Genomic DNA, 19,827 nt, shown 5'->3' on the forward strand with positions numbered 1-19,827 from the left:
TGTCCTCAAAGGTAAGGAGAACTGTTTTTCTCCCTTCTCCTTGTAGCAACTTAATGTACTTAAAAACATATCTCCCTTCTCGGTTTTTTAAATCTTCTCTCCTAAGTCATGTTTTCTAGTCCCTCACAATTTGTCCATATGTGGACTGAAAGGTGGTGCACAGAACCAGTCACAGTACTTGAGTTGAGGCCAAATCAGTGTGAAATAGTGGAAGAATTATTTCTTGTATCTTGCTTGCAACACTCCTGCTAACGAATCCCAGAATGTTTGCTTTGCGCTTTTTTTTAAACAGTGTTATACTTTTAACTCGTGTAGCTTGTGATCTCCTGTGTTTCCCAGATCTATTTCTGCTGTATTCCTTCCTAGGCAGTCATTTCCCAGTTTGTATGAATAACTGATTTTTTTTCTTCCTAAGTGGAATACTTTTGTATTTATCCTTATTGAATTTCATCCTGTTTACTTCTGGAAAACTGGAGAAATCCACTGATCATTTTGAATTTTAATCCTATCCTCCACAGTACTTACAACTCTTCCCAGCTGAATATCATTTGCAGACTTTCCAAGTGTACTGTGTGCTATTGTCTACATCAAAATGAAGATATTGAACAGAACTGGACCTAGAACTTATTACTGTGGGATCCTACATGATACACACTTCCAGCTTGACTATCAACCACTGATTAATCTCTGGGAGTGGTTTTTCCCCACCAGTAATGCACCTGCCTTATAGTAGCTCCATCTAGATTGTATTTCCCTAGTTTGTTTGAGGTGGTCATGTGCAGGGCTTGCCGAGCTGTGGCAAGCCCTGCTCGCTAGCCGTACTATCCGGTGATCTGCACATGCGCAGATCGCCCGAACCCGGCTCTTCTGGGTTGTAATCTGCTTGCCACAGGCAAATAGATTACATAGATTGTCGAGCCCTGGTCATTTGAGATATTAAGCCTTACTAATATATGCCACATCTACCACTCATCTTCTCCTCCCCCCAACATCCACAAAGCTTGTTACCTTATCAAAAAATGCTATTATGTGGGGTTGACATGATTTGTTCTTGACAAGTCCATGCCAGCTGTTAACTCTCCCTTTAATGGCTCAGAAATCTCCTTCGTCCGCTCCTTGAATATTCTAGGATGCATTTCATCAGGCCCTGCTGACTTGAAGACTTCTAACTTGTCTAAGTAATTAACTTATTATTTCCCTATTTTTAGCTTCTGATCCTACTGGTATTCACTATGTTAGACATCTAGTTAACTTTTTTGGTAAAAACTGAAACCAGTCATTTAGCACTTCTGCCATTTGCACTTTTTCTGTTTTTTTTTCCCCCTCCTCATTGAGTAATAGGTCTACCCCGTCCTTGATCTTCCTATCTTTCCTACACAATAGGATAGTTGGCTCTTGTACCATTAATGTCTCTGAAACTGCCAACTCACTTGAACTATTTTTCACCTTAATCTTGCTTGCCATAAGATCTTACCTTCCAACTTCCTGAGCTTGCTAATATCTGCCACCTTAAAATCCATTATTTGTCCCTCCTGCCATTCCTTACATTCATTAACTCTACCATTTCACGATCACTTCCATCTAAACTGCCACCTTCAGTTCTCAACCAAGTTCCTCCCTATTTGTCAAATGTAGAAGGGCCTCTTCCCTAATAGCTTTCTCTACCTTCTGAAATAAAAAAGTCTCCAATATATTCCAAGAATTTTTTGGATAATCCGTGCCCTGTCACATTATTTTCCCAAAAGATGTCTGGATAGTTGAAGTCTCCCGTCACCAGCAACTCCTGTGCTTTGGATGATTTTGTTTGTTCTAAAACAGCTTCACCTCTTTTTGGTTCAGTGGTCTGTAATAGACCCTGACACAACCTTGTTTTTTACCCCTTTTATCCTCACCCAGAGATTTTCAACATGTCTCTTGTATTTCCATCTCAACCTCTGTCCAAGTGGATACATTTTTAATATCTAAGGCAGTGGTTCCCAATCTTTTTGAATTTTCAGACCCCTTTTCAATCCATTAGAATTTCATGGATGACACCCTCCTCCGCCCCTTCCTCTTCCCCCTCCCCTCCCAGAAAGTGGGCCTGATCCTTTCTTTTCTGCTGCACCTGCAGTACTGTTGTGGACCAACAGGGGTGTGCAGACCACAGTTTGGGAGCCACTGATCTAAGGCATTACCTCTTCCTTTTGCCCCTGCTTGTCCTTCCTGAGCAGGCTGTACCCTTCTATACCAATATTTCAGTCCTGTGTATTATCCCACCAAGTTTCTGTGATGCCAACTCTCATAGTTTTGTTCATTAACTAGCATTTCAAGTTATTTCTGCTTCTTCCCCATACTTATTGCATTAGTAACAGACATCTAAGATACTAATGTGCAATTGCCCCATGGTCTCATCTTTCTCTTATCCTTGCTATAATGTCCCATGATCCACACACATTTATTTCAACTGCAGCATTTTTGTCAGAGCTGAATTTCTCTAAAGTTGTTGTATTCTTTTGTTTTATACTTTAATCAGTGCATAATAATTAAATTAATTTTGTGTTTAGTCAATAACTTAACTTTAGCTACTTACTTGATTGTTCCTTAATCCCCATTATATTAGGATTCTCATTCTCAAATCTGACTCTACATAAGTTTACCTTGCTGGAGGTTCATTAGATAGAGAAGATACATAATCCCTAGTGGTCCTAGGTGCTAGATCTTCTCTGAGGGAGTTGAGCAAACAAATCATCTTTTGATGGTGGTGATTTGACCTCTGAATATGTCTATCCTTAGGGTCTCGCAACTTTGGAAGCCCAGTTTAATTCACTGTATCTCAGCTCCACAAGTAACAAACCAATCTGAAATTAATTTACTTTTCTGTGGTTTGGATTTCTTTAGTGACAATCAGGTTTAAAATGGAAACTTAGTGGAACTTAACTGCATCCCTTAGCTATGTTACACGATTGATATCCCCCCCAATCTCTGTTCTTCAGTGATGTTCTAAAGGTGGGGAGTGTTCGTCGTCTTTCTTCTGGCATTCCCCAAATCCCTCCATGGGCAGGGTATGGTTTCCATTTAGCTGGTTAACTGATTAAACAGGATTTTACATTCCTTGTTTCTATAGATATCTTTTACACATGGAACCCATGTGAAAATGCTGTTCTGTATCACTTACTCTCTTGGTTTGAAAGACAATTTGCTGAGAATATTCACTCACTTGTTACCAAATCTGTTTGGTGAGCCTCTCCTTTTAATGAATGCTGTGCTACATCCCTTCACTCTTTGAAGAATAAACTGATCTGTTAAATTGATAACTACAAAAGTAAATATGGTCTTAAACTTAGAATAAACAAACTTTAGTTTTATCTTAAAAAAAAACAAACAGAAAAACAAAACCTCACCCATATTTACATTACATTCAGTTATATTACTCTTGTTAAAAATGGTCTAATGGTGAAATGTTGTGCACATATAGTGCATTGCAGTAAGATTTCAGTATCTTGGTTAATTCAACACTACAGGCAGTCCCCGGGTTACGTACAAGATAGGGGACTGTAGGTTTGTTCTTAAGTTGAATTTGTATGTCAGTCGGAACTGGTACATATTGTAGGGGAAACTCTAGCCAAACATTTCTCCAGAGCTCAGTTTTATTCTCCCACACCTCACTTCCCTCAGTCCTTTATTCTCAAGCTGAGGTGTCTGCTGAGAAAAGCCGCTCCGTGTCTCCCTGGTCTGCTGGGGGGGGGGGGGGGGGGGGGGCGGGCAGGAGTGCTAGCTTCGCATCTCCCTGGTCTGCTGGGGGGAAGCAGCTAGTGTGGGGTTGCCTCACCCCGTTTGTAAGTAGGGATCCGATGTAAGTCGGATCCATGTAACCCGGGGACTGCCTGTACTGTATAGCTCTTAGATGGAATATAGGATTTCTGCAATGAGAATTCGTACACAGCACCTCCTCTGAAAGTATGTACAATGGGTAAGTGAATCCTTGATACTATTTTAATTAAAATCATAAATAAACTATGTATTGATCAGGATTATAAAGTGTCCAAACTTGTGATTGACATTTTGATTAAAATAAGGTTTTGTATTTCTTTGTAGCAACTTTTTAGATGATAGGTTACTTTCAGCTCTTTGAATCCATTAGCTGTTGCCATAGCTGCTTGGTGCTCTGCAGTGTTTCAAGTGTCAGACTAAACCATGAAGTTTTAAGGCTTGCTGTGCCATGTAGACAGTTATTTTGTAGTTAACTTTCAGGAAGAAGTCTGGACACTCAGGCTGGTAGACTGGTTTTACCATCTTTAATGTATCAAAACAAAATAACTCTAGTAAATATTTGCATTAGTCAGAAAAGGTGAAACAAGATGTCTTGTTACTGTAATGAGACACCAGGGACTTTGGAAATTAAGTCTGTAACCATAACAGTGTAGTTCAAACCAAAACACAGCTCCTGAATGACACAGCTCTTAACTCTAATGTTTCATAAGGCAGTCTGAGCTGAATTTTAATTTCTAGTTATTTAAACTAAACAGATGATTTTACATATGAAGTATAATATTCTGTGTCATTTACCTTCGTTTGCTTGCTTGGAATGTACTTGTGGCTCCATCCAGATCTTAGTAATTGAACTGGCTTTTGCTTTTTAAATGTAAAATTGAACGATACAGAGGACAGCATTTTTTTGTTTCAGCTAAGATTTTGCCTCAAACAAAATTTCTATATATATTAAAGTTAAGTAATAACTGTAATAGCTATGGAAATTTATAAAATTGACAGGCTTTCCACTAAAAATGTTTAACATAGAAGTTTAAAAAGTTGCTGTGCTGCTGCTCTGACACTTATAAAAAGGTTATATTAAAGTGGACCAAAAATGTGGAACTTGCTACTCAAAGAAAAAAGAATGGCCAGTAAACTTGCCACATTCAGAGTTAAATGTAAAACTTGCCTCTTTGCTCAACTTTGCCCCTCAATAGTACCTTGAATCTCAGATTCATTAAAAGGGTTTCCTTTTGTGGCATTGAAATAAGATAGAGCGCATATTTTTTAAGCTGGTGAGAGAGAGAGAACTAGGTTCCTACAATTCAATTACTTTTTTTTAAAGCCTTCATTTTAAATATTTCTGTTCTTTGCTTACAGCAATTTTGCACACGTTAGGTAAGATACCTTACTATTAAAGGCAGTGAAATGAGACATTTGAACTGAATTGGACTGTATTTAATTTTAATTTAGTTGATTAAAAATTTTAATCTTTTTTTTTTTAATAAAAATTGTCATCATTAGGTTTGGCTTTGTAAAAAAACTAATTTAAATTCATGGTGGAAATTTCCTTGACTTAAATTGCTACATTCTTTTATCAGAGTATATGAATGTTGTTCTATAAATCTAAATTTACCAAACCATTCCTTTTTGTAAAATAAACATATCAAGGTAATACTAGTTCTTAGCATAGAGATGCAGAAGCAACTCACATTACTCCTTTGCAACCTTGTGTCATTACCCCCTCCCTCCAGACCGGGGATCATCCTGGATTACACCTGGGGGATGCCATTGAGCTCCTCTGAACCAGATTTACACTTAGATTGTGCTTAATTAATGCATGGTACACAGGCAAAGCAACAAAAGGTATCTTCAGGCCTGCCAAGCTTCCCTCACTCAAAGGGAAACTCCCTCAGTTGTGATTATGTTAAAAACACAATTAGCATTCTTTCTCATGGTAGATTTCACAATATGGCAAACTAAGACTTAAAGCCTCACTTTAAAAAAAATTTTCCTTGTTCACATTCAGAGTTTGACAACCACCTGTTTTAAGCAGACAAGTCTTAACGGGGCTCCCCTTATAACTTGGAAGAATGAGTTAGAGCTCGTCTGCATGGAGAAGTTATTCCAGAAAAAGGTAGGGTGTAAATTTTAAAACAATATAGCTCTTCTGGAACAGTGGCCAGTATGAACTCTTATTCTAGAATAATACTCCACCTACGGACCCATTCTGGGATACTACTCCAATCAGCTTGACCGTGTAAACAAGTCCTTAGATATTTCTGTTCTCCCCGCTGCAAGAAAAGCAAGGGTAGATGGTGAAGAGGAATCACTTCTGTAAAGGTGATGGGCTTGTACAGAACTTGTTACTTTGGTCCACTTTAATTAAAATCCTGCAAATTATGAAGGAAGTATCCTTGACTGAAAGGACTGATCTGTCCAATATACCCCTAGTAGGTGAGATGAAGGATAGAGAGTGAAGTGAAAGAATGAAATATTGAACACTCCTTTCTCTGCTCTCCAGCCTCCAAGAGTCTGAAAAGAATCATGCAAGCAAATAAATTCCATTAAGGTTTTTCCACTACGTGGGTATACTGGGTGCACTTCGTTTCTTGGTACTGCCAATTGTGTTGAGAGATCAGAATTTCAATCCCTGAAAAACATTAGTGATTAGGAAAGTCATACATACTAAAGTGGGAGTGAGCAAAAGACCTTGGGAAGCACTTAATCAAATGTTCATTCTGCTTGTACAGTACCAGCAAAACTGAATAACGCTCATAATTTGGAATCCAAAAGGTAGAAGAGCACTTCAGGAGCTGTGGAATTCTTAGTTTTCAAAACTCATTAACTTCTGCAAGCCTTGACAATGACAAGTAGTGATTCTTGAGCTGGTCTAGCATAGAAACAATCAGAAGGGTCTATTTGTTGAATTGCAAGCACAGTTGAAAGTTTTCTCTAAGGTTTTGGAAAGGTTTCAAACACCTTTTAGTTTTTTCCACTCTTGGGGAAATCTGCCTTGCTTTCGGTATCCAAATGACTGTTCCTGCTTGGCATTAAATGTAAATTGTAATGTTTTAAGAAATAAAACCCTCTTGGTCTGTTTAAAAAATACAAGTAGTATACTGTTAAAAGTATTTATACAGCATTGGAATACTCTCTTCCATCTTTCCTAAATGTTAGTTTTACAGAATTCAGCCCATCTTACTTCTTGACTTAGGTCAATTTTTAAAGCTGTACTAATTTCTCTTCTCTCCCACATTAATTTTGTTTCATACAAAATGTAAAAGTGTTACGCCTGTAAGCTAAAGAAATTCAGAGGTGATTGTTTTGGGATCTGATCATGCTGCCCTTTAACTTGGACAGAATGTAATGAGTTTGAGAATTATCTGTAGCTTGTTGGTTCTCTTCCCCTAATACAAAATTAGCCCTATTCCATGTAGCTACTTCATTGAGAGAGCGTGGGGGAGGGGTTGAAAAACATACCCTTACTAACATAGTTGTGTTGAAGCAATCTCCAATGTAGCTGCCACTATTAATGGAAGTCAACTTTGGTTGCTATAGCTAACTTTGTTGAGGGAGGTACTGGCTTGGATAGCCAAGCCAGTATAGTCTTTATAACATAGACCCGTGGTCCCCAACACGGTGTCTGCGGGCGCCATGGCGCCCGCGGGGGCATTTGTCTGCACCCGCCAAGTGCTCAGGGCTGGCCTGGCCCCGGGCACGTGGCGCATGCGCGGTGGCGCACGGTGAGCGCCGGCCCCGGGGGCGCTGCGGATTCACCCCCCGCGGTGCATGGGGGGGAAAGAGCGCCAGCGCCGGCCCCGGGCACGCGGCGCTTGGGGAGAGAGCGCTAGCGCTGGCCGGGGCGCGCGGCGCTTAGGGGAGGGGGGGGGAGAGAGCGCCAGGCGTGAGAGCACCGGCCCCGGGCGCGCGGCGCTTGAGGGGAGAGCGCTGGCCCCCAGAATGCGGCTATGGGGGGCCCCCCCCGGGCGCCCGGCAACCCCAAATGGTTGGGGACCACTGGCATAGACTTACCCTTGGGGCACATCTACATAACAGAGCTACAGTTGAATTAAGCTACTCAACTTTAGCTATGTCAATTGTATAGCTTAAGTCGAGATAGCTTAATTCAGCTTTTGGCGCGATCTATGCAGTGGGAAGTTGAAGGAAGAACATTCTTTGACTTCTTTTACTCCTCGTGAAATGAGGGTTACATGAGTCCGAGTAAGGAGTCTTCCAACTCGACATTATTTTGAAATAAAGGCTTGTAGTGTAGACACACTTATTTCAGAATAACATCAGTTATTCTGAAATAATGCTGCAGTGTAGACGTAGCCTTAAAGAGCCATGTTTTAGGAAAGCACTGGGAGAGCCAGTTACTTTCTATTCTAAGACCATTGATCTAGTATTTAGCTTTATTTTTTTCTTAACTATTTCTCATTAAACCAATATCAAAGTTAATGCCTTGTTTTACATTGAGCACTATGCATTCTGCCACTCTTCTTTGATACCTCTGGAGGGTATAGATGAAAGATCTTTGTAGTGAGAGGACAACAGAATGATGGCAGGAAATTTGGATAAATATTTTTATTTAACGTAAGAGTCTAGTGGTATTTGTGAAATTTGGTTTCATTAAAAGCATAGTTTTTAATAATTTAAAATACCATTTTTCTTTAGTGCCAGTTACTTTTTAAAATATTTAACACCTTTAAAGACTTTTTTTTTTTTAAAAAGATTAGATGGGGTTGGGATAGAGAGAGAGGTTTGAGGTTTTCAGGTTTTTTAAACTCTGTTTATTCTAGGGTCTAATTGTAGCACACTCTGAAAAGTAGGATCTTCAGTGCGTATTTGGAAAGTATCACAGTATTAGTGTCACAGGTGTTTTTGTGGCTTAACCGTGTTGCTGCTTCATAGACTTACGAAGTTATTTTCTCGTGTTGTGTATCTGTGTAAACTATTTTCTCTGTTCCTTTTTTAAATAAGACTGTGCTTTACAGTCTTTACTTCACAGTCGGGTCAATGTTAACGCGTTTAAATGAAATTCAAAGTTCTTCTTTATTACCACACAAACTTAACATTGCTCCAGTGGCTGAATTAACCTCAGTAAATTCCATGTACAATATTATAATTTAAAAAGAGAATTCCAACCTTAAACATTAGGAATTATGGCAATAATTAGCCACGGTATACAAGGTGTATTAAAATCTGTATTTCATTATCTTTGCGGTTACATTTGCATTGTTCAACATTGTCAAAATTCCCTCTTTTCATTACACATGCTAATAAACAACTAAAAGTTTAAACCAGAACATCAGTTGAAAACTCATCTTCCACCTTTTTAAAAACTCCTGTTTTATGTTCATGTTTGAGTTACTTACATGGTAGAGCTGCCCTGATGAAGCTTAAAGGGGAATTTGCTATGTGTGGTTGCACAGCTCTTAAAACAAAAACCCCAGACTTTATACACTGAGGCTACGTCTAGACTACATCCCTTTTTCATAAAAGGGATGTAAATTAGACATATCGCAATTGCTAATGAAGCGGGGATTTAAATCTCCCCCGCTTCATTAGCATAAAAATGGCTGCCGCTTTTTTTCTGGCACGGAGCTTTGCTGGAAAAAAGCGCCAGTCTAGACGCTGATCTTGCGGAAAATAAAGCCTTTTCCGAAAGATCCCTTATTTCAAGAAGGATAAGGAATCTTTTGGAAAAGGCTTTATTTTCCGCATGATCAGCGTCTAGACTGGAGCTTTTTTTCCGGCAAAGCTCCGTACCGAAAAAAGCAGCAGTCATTTTTATGCTAATGAAGCGGAGGAGATTTAAATCCCCGCTTCATTAGCAATTGAGATACGTCTAATTTACGTCCCTTTTACGAAAAAGGGATGTAGTCTAGACGTAGCCGGCATGCACAGTTTGTTGTTACAGTGCTAAGTTTGTGCAGAGAACTGGACACCTCACAGCTTTGTGTGGTGCCAGATTCTTGAGTCAAAGTGCGAGGGAAGTCTGTAATTGGAGTTATGGAAGGTACTACATATATGCATTGTTTGGAGGGATTGCTAGGGTGGAGCAGGATTGAACAAATATATAATGAATACAAGACATCTGAGCTTCACTGGAGTGTGGAATGAATTTAATTTTTTAAATTCTTGAATCTTTCTGCTCCTTCAAAGTTCCTTGATGTTTCAAAGCAGAGTTGAAAGATCTTTTCTCCCATTTCTTTTGATATACACCAGCCATACCTTCTATAGAGTTGGGAACCTCCACAGAGAAGTGGCAGCATCTTCGCTTTTCCGTTGAGCCCAAGTTGACTGTTACTATTGAACTGCTTAAGATTTCCTGCTTCTACAAGCAAACTGTTGTCTTGCGCAAGTGGCTTAGCAGGAAAATTGTAAAGAACTCAATAGATATCAGTGCCCTGAAGGTAGCTAGCAAGCTACCACCCTGTCCCTGCAAAATTCATATTGCCTTGCAAGAGTTCCTAAGTCTGTGAAAAGAGGAATCAAGAACCCTGCAGGGTAATGAGATCTCTAGGGGCACGTCTAGACTACATGGCTTGGTAAAAGGAAATGAAGCGGCGATTTAAATTAAAATGGCTGCCACGCTGTGCCAATCAGCTGTTTGGTGGCACAGCGCTGTAGTCTGGACGCTCCGCAGTCAACATCAAAGGCATTTGTCGACCTCCCCGGTAAACCTCATCCCAAGAGGCATAATGGGGAGGTCGACAAATGTCTTTGATGTCAATGGCAGAGCATCCAGACTACAGCGCCGTGCCGCTAAACAGTTGATCGTCACGGCGGGGCAGCCACTTTAATTTATATGAAGCGGCGATTATTTAAATCGCCACTTCATTTCCCTTTGCCTACAACCCTAATCTACATGGCTCTGTCGACGGAGCCATGTAGTCTGGACGTACCCTAATAGGCCTACCCGAAGATTTACATTATTTCCTTTGGTTCTCTGGTATAAAATAGTTGTTAGTAAATATTAAGTTAGTTTAAACAAAATTAAGCTATATCTGAGACTTGTGTAGGTTAGAGCTAACCTAAGTTATCAAGTGTGACGACAAAGCCACATTTAAGTAAAATCTTAAAAGTAAGCGGTCTAACTGATGTGCACATCTTATTTTCATCTAACTAAGGAATTTAATCCTGCTTTGACTGCAACTCAATGCAGCTTTAACTATGAAGCTTCTAAAAGCTCCCAACTTAAGATTTCAAGAACATGGCAGGTTCAAAATACAGTAATATTAAAGTGAGGAAGATGCTTTAATTGTGGAAATGATGCAGACTTAACTGTGGGGCTGTTCGTACACACTGAATATCCATTTCCCAGTGTCTAGTATCAGTTGTTGCTTCAGTGAATGCTGATGCATATCCAAATTAGAAGTTGTTAAACAAATTGCAACAGGTGAGCTCACAGAATTGATTGAGGTTAAATTCTGGTATGCTCAGTCTAACAATTAGTTCCATGAAATAGGATGACAAAAATGTGTTTAAAAATTAAATTACACACATTTCAGACACATGTCTTCTGTTGGCCTATGCTCTCCTCGGTAAAATTGTTTGTGCCAACAGCTTCTTAATGATTAGAAGGGGAAAGTAGTGACCATTCAATAACAATTGTTCATGACAACGAACATTGTAAAAATAACTTTTTTTTTTTTTGGCTTAAAAGGAAAGAAGCTTTGTTTCTAAGTAACAGTTACATATGTGCATATGGCTTGATCCTTTCTAGAATTTATTTTTAAAATAAAAAAGAGAATCTGCCAGTTCTAAATCTGGTAGGATGTTTACCCTGATCACATAGCTACTAAGAGAGCAGTGTTCTGGTAACTAACTATCCCCCACTCACCACCCATAGTTGCTTGTTACCAAGTTTCATCTCCTAACCGGGATGAACCCTGGCAGAATAAAATTCAGTTTCATTCACTCCTATTGAATGGATCTTCTGACCTTAAAAGAACTTCTGCCTATTCTGGGGACACTGATCTTATGGCTCTGTGTAAGTTCACCCCTTCAACCCCACCCTATTTTTTTGGGATGAAAAGAAACATACAAGGTGGTGTAGCTGTGGCAGACCATGGACCGTTTTGACATATGTGTTTGATTCATGGATATTGGTTGAAAATGTTTCAGAGTGTTTGATGTGGTGTTCAGACTGTTTTCATAGAGTACAGTCTCTTCTTCACTCCTGTCCCTTTGCCCCCATCCCATGCCCTAAAATCAAACAAGTGCTATTTGCACAGAATTTTCCCAACTTCTCACTTTCTTTGTACCAGGATTCCATCTTAAGTCTAGCTACAGGAGTCAAGCCTTTAGTCTCAGAATGTCTTTCCTTCAGACAGGCTTTCCTTTCCATTGGCCATCTGGTTTTTTAGCCCTGTAAAAGGATCAGCTGGCTATCAGCTGGCCAATCAGAAGTTAGCTCCCTTAACCTCAATTGGGCTTTCACATAGCCACCTTTTCCCAATTGCTTTCTGGCAATCTAAAATTCTTCTGTCCCAGTTGTCTTATCTAAGAATATAATGCAAGAACGGCCATACTGGGTAAGATCTAATGTCCATGTAGTCCAGTATCCTGTCTGCCGACAGTGGCCAATGCCAGATGGCCCTGAGGAAATTAATTGAACAGGCAATTATCACGTGATCCTTCTCCTGTTATATTTTTCCATACAAACGGAGGCTAGGGACACCATTCCTACCCATCCTGGCTAATAGCTATTGATGGACCTCCATGAATCAATCTAGCTCTTTTTTGAACCCTGTTAAAGTCCTAGTCTTCACAACATCCTCTGGCAGAGTTCCACAGGTTGACACTGCACCGAGTGAAGAAAAGCGTCCTTTTGTTTGTTTTAAACCTGCTGCCTGTAAATATCATTTGGTGACCCCCTAGTTCTTATATTGTGGAAATAAGTAAATAACTTATTCACGTTTTCCACACCAGTCATGATTTTATAGACCTCTATCATATCCCCCCTTAGTATCCTCTTTTCTAAGATGAAAAGTTCAAGTCCTTTTAATCTCTCTTCAGCTGTTCCAAATCTCTAATCATTCTTGTTGCCCTTTTCCAATGCCTGTCTGTCTCTCTCTCTCTTTATATATATATTTTATTTATTTAATTTTAAATGTGGCGACCACATCTGTACTCAGTATTTAAGATGTGGGCATCCCATGGATTTATATAGAGACAATAAGATAGGGTTACCATATCTGAACTTTCAAAAAAGAGGACACCCCTGAGAGGGAGTGTATCTGTATCCGTATCTACCAACTCACGTTGCATTAATGCATTATGTTGGTAGGTACTGATACAGATACACTCCCTCTCAAGGGTGTCCTCTTTTTTGAAAGTTCAAACATGGTAACCCTTTAAAAATGATTCCTAACATTCTGTTGCTTTTTGGACTGCTGCTGCACACTGAGTGGATGTTTTCAGAGAATTATCCACAATGACTCCAATATCTCTCTTGAGTGGTTATAGCTAAATTAGTCCTCATCATTTTGTATGTATAACTGGGATTATTTTTTAATGTTCATTACTTAACATTTATCAACATTAAAATTCATTTACCATTTTGTTGCCTAATCACCTATTTTTTGAGATCCTTTTGAAGGTCTTCAGTCTGCTTTGTTCTTAACTGTCTTGAGCAGTTTAGTATCATCTGCAAATTTTGTGACCTCACTGTTTACCCCTTTGTCCAGATCATTTATAAATAGGTTAAATAGGATTAGTCCCAGTACAGACCCTTAGGGACACCACTAGTTGCCACGCTCCATTCTGAAAACTGATATTTATTCCTACCCGTTGTTTCCTATCTTTTAACCAGTTATCAATCCATGAAAGGACCTTCCCTCTTGTCCCATGACAGCTTAAGAGTCTTTTGTGACGTTCAAAGGTCAAAAGCTTTCTGGAAACCTAAGTGCACTATATCTATTGTATTCCCCTTGTCCACATGCTTGATGACTCCTTCAAAAAACACTAGTAAGGCATGATTTCCCTTTACAGAAACCATGTTGACTTTTCCTCAATAAATTATGTTCATCTATGTGTCTGACAATTCTAGTCTTAACTATAGTTTCAACTAATTTGCCCAGTATTGGTGTTTGACTTGCCAGTCTAAATGCCAGGATCACCTCTAGAACCCTTATTAAATATTGGCATCATATTATCTATCTTTCAGTCATTAGGTACATAAGCTGATTACAAACCACAGTTAATAGTTCCACAATTTCACATGAGTTCTTTCAGAACTCTAGGGTGAAAGCCATCTGGTTTGGTGACTTGTTACTGTTAAATTTATCGGTTTGTTCTAAAACCTTCTCTAATAATGGCTCAGTCAGGGACAATTCCTCAGATTTGTCATCTAACAGGAATGGTTCAGGTTTGGGAATCTCCCTTACATCTCCAGCCATGAAGACTGAAACAAAGAATTCATGTAATTTTTCTGCGATGACCTTATGGTCTTTGAGTGCTCCTTTGGCATTCTCGATCATCTAGGGGCCCTGCTGGTTGTTTAGCAGACTTCCTCCTTATGTACTTAAAAAACATTTTGCTATTTACCTTTTAAGTTTTTGGCTAGCTGTTCTTCAAACTCCTTTTTGGCTTTCCTTATTATATTTTTACACTTAATTTCACAGAGTTTATGGTCTTTTCTGTCTTCCTCACTACGATTTAACTTCCACTTTTCAAATTATGCCTTTCTCTTTCACTGCTTCTTTTACTTGGTTGTTAAGCTGGGGTGGCACTTTTTGGTTCTCTTACTATGTTTTTTAATTTGGGGTATACATTTAAGTTGGGCCTCTAGTATGATGTCTTTGAAAAGTCTCCATGCAGCTTTCAGGGATTTTACTTGTGTACCCTTTTAATTTAACACACCTCTTTTTTGTGTAGTTCCCCTTTCTGAAATTTAAATGTCAAAGTGTTGAGCTGCTGAGGTGTTTTTCCCATCAAAGGGATGTTAAATTTTATTACATTATGGTCACTATTTTCAAGTCCAGTTATATTTACCTCTTGGACCAAATCCTGTGCTTCATTTAGGACTAAATCAAGAATTGTCTCTCCTGTTAAGGGTTCTAGAACCAGCTGTTCCAAGAAGCAGTCGTTTTAAGGTGCCAAGAAATTTTATCCGTGCATCCTGTCCTGATGTGACAGGTACTCAGTCAATATGCGGATAGTTGAAATCCCCCATTATTATTGAGTTTTTTAATTTTGATAGCCTCTCTGATCTCCCTTAACATTTCATATTCACTCTCCCTATCTTGATCAGGTGGTCATTAATATATATCTACTGCTATATTCTTCTTAGAGCATGGAATTGCTATCCATAGAGATTCTATGGAACATTTTGGTTCATTTAAGATTATTTCATTTGATTCTCCATTTCTTTCACAGGTAGTGCCACTCCCCCAAAAGCATGACCTGTTCTGTCCTTCTGATATATTGTACCCTGGTATGACTGTCCCATTGATTGTTCTTATTCCACCAAGTTTTTGTGATGCCTAATATATCAGTACTCTCCTTAAATGAGACATTCTAGTTTACCCATCTTATTATTTAAACTTCTAGCATTTGTGTATAAGCACTTGAAAAATTTGTCCTTATTTATCTTTCTGCCGTTTCCTGATTTGTTTGAATGGCATTCTTTTTCATTTGACTGTTTCTACTTGAAAACTTTCTTGAGTTTTCTGGTACAGGTACAGTAGGACCTCAGTTATGACCACCAGAATTACAAACTGACCAGCCAACCTATTTGGAACTGCATGTATGTAATCAGTAGCAGACAGACACACACACACACATACACAAAAAGCAAATGCAGTACAGACAGTCCCCGGGTTACGTACAAGATAGGGACTGTAGGTTTGTTCTTAAGTTGAATCTGTATGTAAGTCGGAACTGGCGTCCAGATTCAGCCGCTGCTGAAACTGACTGCCAGTTCTGACTTACATACAGATTCAACTTAAGAACCCCAAGTCAGCTGCTGCTGAAACTGATCAGCGGCTGATTCCAGGAAGCCCGGGGCAGAGCAACTGTGCCTCGGGCTTCCTGTAGTCAGCGCTGGTCAGTTTCAGCAGCAGCTGACTTGGGGATGCCTGGGGCAGAGCAGCTGGGGTGCTGCTGGGTTGCTCCAGTAGCGCGGCTCCTTGGCGCTACTGGACCAACCCAGCAGCGCCCCAGCTGCTCTGCCCCAGGGTCCTGATTCAGCTGCTGCTGAAACTGACCAGCAGTGGCTGAATCAGGACGCCTGGGGCAGAGGGCAGGGGTGCTGCCGGGTTGGTCCAGTAGTGCCCAGAGCGGCGCTGCGGGACCAACCGGCAGTGCCCCAGCTGCTCTGCCCCAGGGTCCACAACAAAAGCCTGGTCTGCGGGGGGGGGGCACACTAGCTGCTTCCACCCCTCCCCCAGCAGACCAGGGACACGGGGAGCAAAGCCGCAGCGGCAGGGTGCCTCGCCGCTGAGGCTTTGCTCTGGTGCTGGATCCGCTTTGCTTGCGGTGCCCCTCGTCTGCTGGAGACCGTCTCCAGCAGACCAGGGGCACCGCGAGCAGACCAGGGGCACTGCGAGCAAACCCGCAACTGTGGCGGGGTCCCGCGCTTCTGAGGCTTTGCTCTGGCAAAGCCTCAGAAGCGGGGGAACACGCCGCTGCTGCGGGTTTGCTCGTGGTGTCCCTGGTCTGCTGGAGACGGTCCCCAGCAGACCAGGGGCACCGGGAGCAGCTTTTCTCGCCCCGGAGGTCAAGGTGGCTGACCGCTGCCTGTGAGCTCCGGGGCGAGACAGCCCCGTTCGTAAGTGCGGATCCGACGTAAGTTGGATCCGCGTAAGTTGGGGACTGCCTGTACAGTACTGTTTTAAATGTAAACTACTTTTAAAAAAAATAAGTTATTTGACAGTTGAGGAAACTGTTCCTGTACTTGTTTTATTTACATTAAGGTGGTTAAAAGCAGCGTTTTTCTTCTGCATAGTTGTGTTTCAAAGCTTTATTAAGTCAGTGGTCAGTTATAAATTTTTGAATATTGTTCCTGATGTGTTCATAATTCTGAGGCTCTACTGTATGGTACCTTATTTCCTCCTCCTTTCCCTGATCGGACAAGTTCTGTAGTTGTGAGTGTCCTTAAAAATCCATAAATAAGTGTGTGGTTGTCTAAGATAGAGGTCAGATGAATTGGACAGAAAGCTGAAGTGTCCGCAGCCACCTGAAATTTGGAAACTAACGCAGTTTGCTATTCAAAGTAGTGAGTCTCAAACCCTCTAATTGTAAGCATCACATTCTTCAGTAATTCAGTTTTTGCGCAACAAATTCTTGCACAGGAGCACATCCACACCTCAAAGCACATCACAAAAGCAATGTTTTTTTGCACGAGAGCGCATCCACACTGCATGGATGCTCTTGCACAGGAAAGCTCTGATGGCCGTTCACAGTGGCCATCAGAGCACCTGTGCTTTTTCCCATAGGGGTTTCTTGCGCAAGAAGCCCCTCTGGAGCGTCCACACTTGCCTTTTTGTAGCGCAAAAAGGAGTTATGCCTCGTAAAAGGAGGATTACCTACACTGGAAAAAGCCCTCCCTTCTGCCATTTTATTGTTCATTTACTTGCACAAAAGTGCATGTGAGGTGTGTATGCTCCATGGGTTTTTGCGCAAAAACAGCTGTTTTTGAGCAAAAACCTTGCAGTGTAGACATAGCCTGCATGTGAAAGTTGTGCAACAGCTTTTGGGAGTTACAATTCATGTTACCAATTGCTCAGTTTTATTTTAAAAAATAGTGCTTGCCAGGTATACCTTTTTAACTGACTCTTGTGACTTACAAAATTTATTCTTTCGGAGTGTTAACCTTCTGCGTCCTCCCCCCCCCCCCAACTTCCCCGTTCATTCAGCTAGTTGCGTGATATCTGTGCCCTCTTCTGGAAATTGACTAAAACCCAGCTCTCAGGGCCGAGTGAATTTAATTTTAATAATATAGATTGATTGAAGAGTTTGAAATCCTTAGAATTGTATATATTGCTCTAGCACTCACTAAAGAGTTGTGTATGTGCGCATGCGCCTGTATCTGTGAGTATATCATGTGCTCCAGGTACATAAGTGAGTTAAATATTGTATAGTAGCAATCATTTCTTTGCAGGATAGCCCCTATTTTCTAAGAACATCATTCAACTATTTTTCAAGTCCAGTAAACCGGATAACCATTATTTAACACTGTTGCCCCACACAAAGGGTAAGAACATTTGCTGAATATTACATTTTTTTTCTCCCTTTTAAATAGATTTTTTTTTGAATGACACATAGTTAAGAGTAAAGCTTTTCAATAATTTTGCTGCTATTTTGTTTAGAAAGGAAACTTGGATTTGTCATATGGGTCAAGATGAATGTACTGCTCCTACTCAATGTGTTTTCTGAGAACTTAATCAGTATGCAAGTATCCAAAGCATTAGTTGAATCAGAATTCAAGAAATCAGCAACCCCTTCACTCTCATCCCTCTTGTCATGCTGAGGAGGCCACCAGTGTTGTGTCCCACGGTAAGAGCAGAATATAAATGTGAGTTTGAAGAGTTAATTTGGTGGGTTTTGGGGAGCTCTTGCCTGGGTGGCAGCTGCTGTTTGAAACATCTCCTCTTTGCTGAGGCAAGTTGCCTGCAGCAGCTGCTTCCACTTTCCATTTCCCTCTCTATAACCGTAGTGTGGCCTGACAGAATGTACTTGTTACAAAATATCTATGGGTTTAATGAGGTTGAAACTTGGCAACTACCTCCCAGAAAAACACTGCCAGGAGTGAACATTTTTCAGATGGTTTAGTGCGGTTAATGAGCATTTATTACTTTCCAGATACTAACATTTTGTGTATGAAATATATTGCTTGTTGTTACTTACAAATTTGTGCATTTTTTTAACTGAAGACAGTCTTGTTTATACCAATTTGGGATTATCTTCAGTCTGTTTTCTTTTAAATAGTATTTTCAGAAAGGTGATTGGGAAAGATTTGAGTCACATATTCTGTGTATAGCTAACCTGCGGCCTGCTGTCAGTTCTGGCAAGTGGGTTGGTAATAAGGAGCCATCTAAAAGTAAATTCTTCTGAGGAACTAGAAAAACAGATGGCACCAAAAATAGTTTATTACCAAACCCTAAAAATGGCTATGCAATTTTCTTTTAAAATAATGCAACTATAAATTCCACTGGAAATCAGTAAGTACTGAACTAACTCCTAACTGAGTGTTTATAGATCATTTTGGCTGCTTTCCAAGGTTGGTGTTGCCCTTCATTCACAGGATCAACATTTAATTTCTTAACGGGAAACCTGACGAATTCATCCTTTTTGAATGGAAACATAGACACTGTGAGCGTGAATGAGTAGCTATAGGCTAAAGCGTCACACTGGAATGGAATGGGAGCTGTGCTTGATGAGATCCTGCTAGGTCGCAGCCAGGATGAATCTTGGGCCTTTCTTTTCAACAACGCATGAACAATCAAAGGCCCCCTTTTTATCTATTGTTACCAGGGAGGACATCCATTTAAAGTTCAAATTCCAGCAGGCTTGGGAAGAAGGAAAGGAGATAGCGGTAGGCCAGGCTAGGAGATGATAATCAAGCATCAAAAGTGAGCTGAAGACAAGCCAGCACTGTGTCCTCTGACAGGAGAGACCAGGCTGGGGGTACTTAGTTTTGAATGGGGGCTCGAAGTTTTTTGCAATAGTGAATGAAGCACTACTGAGGTGGCAGGCACAGAGAGCATCTGGCGCTTTGCTTTCTTTGCATCAGCAGAGTGGATCACAATGTGAAATTAGGCCCAAAATGGCATTTAATGAAGTGAAGCCTCTGTGTCGCAGGCCTCCCTGTGCTCTGATTGCAAAGGACAATCCGATAGTGTATGATCTGAGGAGAGTGAGGGAAGGAAAATCTCATTAAGGGTATTTTTCTTTTGGCTAATGTACTTGTATAACAAATGTCTTACAGATAGCTGGCCTTCCCATAAGTGTTCAACACCATGTTGCCCTACGCCAGCCCTGAAAAGCAGTACTTAAAACTTTGTTCTGGAAGTGTACTTTTAAGAGACTTAAGTTTAATAGCTGATTCAAATTTACTATTCCTCTTTGGCAAGTTGCTCTAAGTAC

The 19,827-nt window shown here is 40.5% G+C and overlaps 1 protein-coding gene across 5 annotated transcripts in view; it reads left to right on the forward strand.

Moving 5' to 3' along the window:
* Window positions 1-19,827, forward strand: part of FAM53A (family with sequence similarity 53 member A) — a 95,886-nt gene that overhangs the window by 61,407 nt on the left and 14,652 nt on the right. For 4 of the 5 annotated variants that reach the window (XM_075930909.1, XM_075930907.1, XM_075930910.1 and 1 more), the window contains exon 5: window positions 5,759-5,866. The exons of the other annotated variant lie outside the window; for it this stretch is intronic. In XM_075930909.1, the coding sequence (XP_075787024.1) occupies window positions 5,759-5,866 (108 nt within the window). The remainder of the gene's footprint in view (window positions 1-5,758; window positions 5,867-19,827) is intronic. 5 annotated transcript variants of the gene reach the window in all.

Source organism: Pelodiscus sinensis, chromosome 5 (genome assembly GCF_049634645.1).
Source record: "Pelodiscus sinensis isolate JC-2024 chromosome 5, ASM4963464v1, whole genome shotgun sequence".
Lineage (NCBI taxonomy): Eukaryota > Metazoa > Chordata > Testudines > Trionychidae > Pelodiscus > Pelodiscus sinensis.